Source organism: Notothenia rossii (assembly GCF_949606895.1).
Source record: "Notothenia rossii genome assembly, chromosome: 1".
Classification (NCBI taxonomy): Eukaryota; Metazoa; Chordata; class Actinopteri; order Perciformes; family Nototheniidae; genus Notothenia; species Notothenia rossii.
The window spans coordinates 36,581,967-36,588,111 of NC_136912.1; the positions used below are offsets into that span (position 1 = coordinate 36,581,967).

At 42.1% G+C, this 6,145-nt stretch overlaps 1 protein-coding gene across 2 annotated transcripts in view; it reads left to right on the forward strand.

The window, feature by feature from the left end:
• LOC307033157 (calcium-binding protein 2-like) overlaps nt 1-6,100 on the forward strand; it is a gene marked incomplete at its 5' end in the record, with an annotated part of 148,282 nt that extends 142,182 nt beyond the window's left edge. For both annotated transcript variants that reach the window (XM_079671509.1, XM_079671510.1), the window contains 5 exons: nt 114-144; nt 1,226-1,360; nt 4,947-5,056; nt 5,179-5,326; nt 5,586-6,100. In XM_079671509.1, coding sequence (XP_079527635.1) covers nt 114-144; nt 1,226-1,360; nt 4,947-5,056; nt 5,179-5,326; nt 5,586-5,611 — 450 coding nt within the window. In that variant the 3' untranslated portion in view covers nt 5,612-6,100. The remainder of the gene's footprint in view (nt 1-113; nt 145-1,225; nt 1,361-4,946; nt 5,057-5,178; nt 5,327-5,585) is intronic.
• Between the last annotated feature and the right edge of the window lie 45 nt (nt 6,101-6,145).

A 6,145-nucleotide genomic window follows, 5' to 3' on the forward strand; every position in this document is an offset into this window, starting at 1 on the left:
GTTATGTCTTTGTGAAAATGTGCCTGATCACAGAATGAAAGTTTGTGTTTGAAATGACTGGCTGTCCATTTCTCTCTTTGTGTGGGTCTGTTCTTCTATCTGCCCCACTGCAGGACAGAGATCTACGACCAGAGGAAATGGAAGGTAGATATCAAAAGCGTAATCAAATCATAGCTCTTTCTCTCCCTGACTCCTGTCTTCTTCCTTTTAATCCTGAAACCCTCTGTTTGAATCTGAAAAAAGTGCTTTACTTTAAAGAGTACCATTTAGACTTTCCTGACTTTGCCCTATGATTTCCATACTTTGGAGAAGATCAAATTTTAAACAGTGACAAAGAAAAAAGCATAGTAGCACTTACTAATAACGCTACTATAACAAAGGTCGGTAGCACTTTATATTAAGGTCCACAAATTAACCATCAACTAGTTGTTAATTAACATGCATATTAGCAGTATATTGGCCCTTTATTAGTCATTATAAAACACTTATTAATGCCTTATTCTATATGACCATATTCTACAAGTAATAAGCCATTAGTAGAGAGTTTTTCCTCAATAACCCTCTAATTAGTGCTTATTTATTGCAAGTAAGGAAGTTGTTGGACATGAGTTTTGGTCTTAATATGCTCTGCTCAATATGGGCCTAATAAGGCAGTAGTACCACAAGAACAGTAATTCTACCATAATAACCCTTAACAAATATGATCTATTCTTATGTAACAAGACATTATAATGACTAATAAAGAGCCAACATACTGCTAATATGCATGTTAATTAACAACTAGTTGATGGTTAATTTGTGTACCTTAATATAAAGTGTTACCCAAAGGTCTCCTTAGTTATTATGTATTCAGTACAAATGATAAGTATTTAGGCATGATTTATACAGATTTGGGGGCCAGGTTGTCGTAAAATCCTATGGGAAGGTGTTTATGGTTTCTATTTAGTACTACTGCAGTTCAAACAGTAATTAAGATATTAGCATTGCACTCATACAATAGTGTCATTCAATAACTATTAAAGCAGCAAATATAGAGACTGAACCAATTATCACCACCATTGTAAAAAAAAATCTGTAAAATGTAACCATCATGAATTGCGACAATCACTACAATTCTACACATAGCGAGCTTTAACACGGGATCCTAACTCGTGTGAGTATACCCTTAGAATCGCAGTGTTTGTCTAGCACTCGTTCACTCTTCTCCATTGCGTTTTCACTGCAGAACTGCGTGAGGCATTCAGGGAGTTTGACAAAGACAAGGATGGCTTCATCAGCTGTAAGGACCTCGGCGAATGCATGAGGACTATGGGATACATGCCGACAGAGATGGAACTGATCGAACTCAGCCAGCAGATCTGTAAGTCCTGCATGCACAGATGTAAAAATAAGGAGCTGGAGCTCCAACAAGCCGTTTAGGACAGAGAGTGAATATGAATATGAATGTGAGTTTGGAAAATTGCAAAATATAAATCTATTTTAGTATACCTCAACAATGGAATTATGATCAGTAGAAATGGCCAAGACATGGGACCTTTAAGCACAAACTATAACTCCCTAAACAAGCTGCAATTAAAATAAAAGTTATAAGTTATAAGTTAAACCTATCACTTTGGTCAATGACTGAGATCAATGCAACATATACTTAAAACAATGGTATGAATAAGCGTTTTTTTTGGTTTGTTTTTCTACAAAAGTGTGCCTTTTAGGTGCCGTAACTGTTAAGGCACAAATCTACTTAGAAAAGTACCATAATTTTGACTCACGGCTATAAGAAACTTTAATATTGTACAGAAACGCAGTATAACAGGACGTTGCATTTCAGAAAGGTATCTAATGTAGCGAGAATGAATACCATTTATAAAGCAAGAAACAGGGGATTACATATTGTAACCCTAGTTCTATAAGCACAGGCGGAGCCCTCTACTGGACTCTATGGGTACTACTCTCATCAATGATACGCGAGCATTCACACACTGAAGTTGCATAAACGTAGCCAGCCAATCAGGGCGAGCATACCTGAATGCACGCTCATATAAGGCAGCTACACCTCCTGACTGTCATCCTACACCCTCTTCAGCGATGTTGTGCACCGGCAGAAATGTTAAAAGAGTTTCATTTCTATGTTGTTTTATGGTTGTTTTGTCACTCACCATTTACCTGTCATTCCAGGTTTCCTAATTATCCACCTCTTGTGTGTCTCCCGTGCTCATCAGCACCAGCCCCGCCCCTGATTATTTCCACCTGTGTCATGTTGTCGTGTGTTTAAATTCCCCAGTCTCCCAGTGTTCTTTGTCAGTTTGTCTTGTCTCATGCCTAGGTCGGATCTATGCTCTCTTTGATACCATTATGCTTTTTGTTCCTCACTACGTGAGCAATGTTCTTTTGTTCACTTTTTGTCATCTCATCTAGAGATCAGAAAGTGTTTGTTTTGTTCATCAATTGGAAAATAAATGATCTTACAAATACTTTACCTCTGTCTCCTGGGTCGTGTAATTGGGTCCAATACTCTTGAGTTTGTAACAAGCGAGTGTCATAGGAAAGAAAGGGCCCCTAGGTAGAGGGCTCCGCCTGTGCTTATAGGACTAGGGTTACAATATGTAACCCCCCGTTCTATCTCACACAGGCTCCGCCCTCTACTGGACTCTATGGGTACAGTGGGTGGAGCCCCGATGGATAAACGCCCTGTCGCCCTACAACATCGACCCACCACACTGCCCCTGACCGGGCTTTGGTTAACAGCCACCGCACCCCAACTTTTTATCATCCGGTTGTGACCGTGGAGAAGTCGGGCCGCAGCTTAATTGGCTGGGTAGAGCCTAATTGGTCTGAATAAGCCCATAGCTCCACCCTGCAGGTACCAGCGCAAGTGACTATACACTGCGAACTATGTTTCCCAGGTTCCTAAGGAGCATGGGGAGAACGTAAGTGCACCATGTCCCCCACGCTCACACACGCTTACCTCGTGTAGAGTGTGCATGGACCGCAGTGGGGAAGGCTTCCAGCCCTGTATGGGGCTTACTGCGCACCACGTTTCCCAGGTCCCTATGGAGCATGGGACAACGTAAGTGCATTATGTCCCTGGGGGTCAGATACAGCTTACTGACCCACAGCCCTCCTCCTTTCACCAGTCCTGTGTTGCCCCAGCATGCAATGAAAAAGGAGCCAGACATGTCCCCCGAGATACTTACCTTATGAACAGGCCTGGCGTAGACCAAGACAGGGCCGTGCATAAGTGGACGACTAAAGCCGTCAAGCTGTATAACCCTCAACCTGGAAGAACTCCTTAGGTTCTTGGGAACAGAGGAGGGGTTCGGTCTGAGTATCGCCCTGCTACGGTCACCACGAACCAGAAGACATCCCGGGTGCACCGATAGAGCGGTCAGTTCGCATACTTTCTTGGCAGAATTCAAAGCAAGCAGCAAAGCTGTTTCTTTTTGCTTCTCTCTCTCTCAATGATGGCACCTACAGGGAGGAGAGCTCCAAAGGCTCAAACGATTCTGTAACCAAAGCCTCGAGCACCAATGGCAGTTCCCATTGCGGGGTGGAGACATCCACCACTGGGCGCTGTCTCCTGATCCCCTGCACCAAACGCTTCATAAGCGGTTGGCTAAAGACTGGTCTGCCGCCAAATCCTGCATGACAGGACGAGGTGGCTGCTGCATACACCTTGACTGTGGAATGAGCAAGCCTCTTGTCCACCAGTAGCTATAGCTAGGATATAATAGAGCCCAAATTGCTAGAAAGCCAAAACACAGGAAGTATTTGCCTTTTGTACATCTTTTATACATGAATATGTGTCCCTGGTGTGTTAGGGAACTCACCAAGTTTCAGAAAACACAACCCGCTCTCTTTTCCTCCTTACCCAAATCTCTAAAAATGGGGCTGCAACGGATCTGATACAGACTGATACAGATTTGAAAGTTCTCTGACATCAGGAACGAGGAGCTCCGCCTATATGGGCAACTCTCCACCTATCAGGGGAATGTGGGGTTGGGCCACGGCCGGCCATTGCTGCTCGAAAGCGCTGGAGACGCTGTAGTACATATGCCAGGCCTGTAAGTGGCGCTGTAGTCTGCCACAAAAGCAGCGAAGAAGACTTCCTGCGCATGGTTGCCATGGTTGCCCTTCTGTTTATTCTCTCTTTTTCTCCCTCCCCGAGGCAAGCGTTTGCTCCTGCTGCTGTTATTCAATGCAATCCCTCCCTCGCTGTAATTCTCTCCGGTTTGCCACCAGCAGATGACAAACACCCACCTCTCCGCCTCCTCCAAGGAACGAGGGGACCGTCGGCAGAATTTCAGTTAGATTTTTTTTCGCCGGTCAACATGTCCGTTAAAGTTTAAATCTTCCAGACAAAATTAGAAAAGTGCCGGTCAAAGTTCTTTGTTATTTATTGAGCTTTAAAAGCTCTTTTTTTCTCCCCCTCTTCTGACAGCCCAGCAGCTGATCTCAAAGCATGCTCCCCCCCTCTCCTGCAGGGGTGTGTGGTCAGCTGCAGCTCATTTGCATTTAATCTACGTGACAGAATCAGCCCCTGCAAAAACAGGGCTGGAAAGTTCAAATAGAGCGAAATGAGGCATGGCTAAAATGCAGGATCTGTTTGGTATTTTGAAAAAAAACTATATTTATATACTTTATATACTGTAGGTATGGCCCTAAAATATATTGTTCAAATATAGCATGATAGGTCCACTTTAACTAAGGTACTAAACAGTCAGTCTCCTGGCTGAAAGTCAGGTTTTTTTTTATCATGGCATACCTGCATTTTTCTTGCGAACCTTGTTGCTCTCTCTACTACGTAACTTGACTTTTGTATTGACATGTGGGTTACAAATTGATTACGTGAGTTGCAATAAATAAAGTGCCTTTATTTTGTAGGTATATTTCCCTGCAGTGAATGAGAAAAGCCTGAACATTTCTTGCCTACTTGTTTTCTACCCCTTAAGGTGGCGGCAGAGTGGACTTCGAAGACTTTGTGGAACTGATGGGTCCTAAAATGCTCGCTGAGACAGCAGACATGATTGGAGTCAAGGAGCTGAGGGATGCCTTCAAAGAGGTCTGCCAGACAATTTGTAGCAAAAAGATCACCCCCTTTCACAAACTTTAACTTGTTTCAACTGTAATGCATGTATTTGTATGTGCTTTCAATGTTTCATACTCCTTTTTTTTATTTCCCAGTTTGACTCTGATGGTGATGGTCAGATCAGCCTCGGTGAGCTGAGGGAAGCCATGAAAAAGCTAATGGGGGAGCAGCTGAACCACCGCGAGATAGACGAGATCCTGCGAGATGTTGACCTCAATGGGGACGGAGAGGTGGACTTCGAAGGTATGTGATTTCAGAAAAAATATATAAAAGGGAAAAAAATGGTTTTATGTGGTACTCACCACTCAGCTTATTTTTCAATCAGGCTAATAAAATCAGATTTAGAATCAAGTTTATGGCCAAGTATGTTCACACATACAAGGAATTTGCTTTGATATTCAACTAAATACAGAAATGGAGTATTGAAGAAAGTATGAAAGTATGAAAAAAAAAGCCATACTCCCTTCCCTTCAACAATAACAACACACCTTTTTTTCCGCAGAGTTTGTGCGAATGATGTCTCGCTGACTCTTCACCAAACCATTGCGCTACTGCACCAACATGGACCGGACTGTACACCGTTTCAATTCTTCATGATGTACAATAATCTTATTGGTGTTTGTAGTTTTCTGTTAATTCAACATCTCTCAAGTATAAGAGAATCCATTTGATGTGTAACTGTTGTATGAATGTAATAATGTATAATTTATTTAACATGTACTAAAAGATTGTAAAGTGATAATTCAGCAGATGGTTACTCAAAGCTTCTCTTCAGAAGTGGATTTAAATTTGAATGTATTTGAACTGTGAATACCATACGAGCAACAATTTGGTTTGCAGTACATAACAGAAGTTACCTGATTTGTCAGTTTACACACAGTATTCTATCAATCAATCAAGTTAAAATTAGAAGAGAAGTTACTTTAGGTGTTCAGTTGGCCTGTTGAGATTTCCGAGGATGTTTTCTTTTTGTAATTTGGGTGAACTGGCCCTTTAAACATGCAGTTTACTATATAACCTGCGTGAATCTTAAGTATTTATTATCATTTACCACAAATGTAC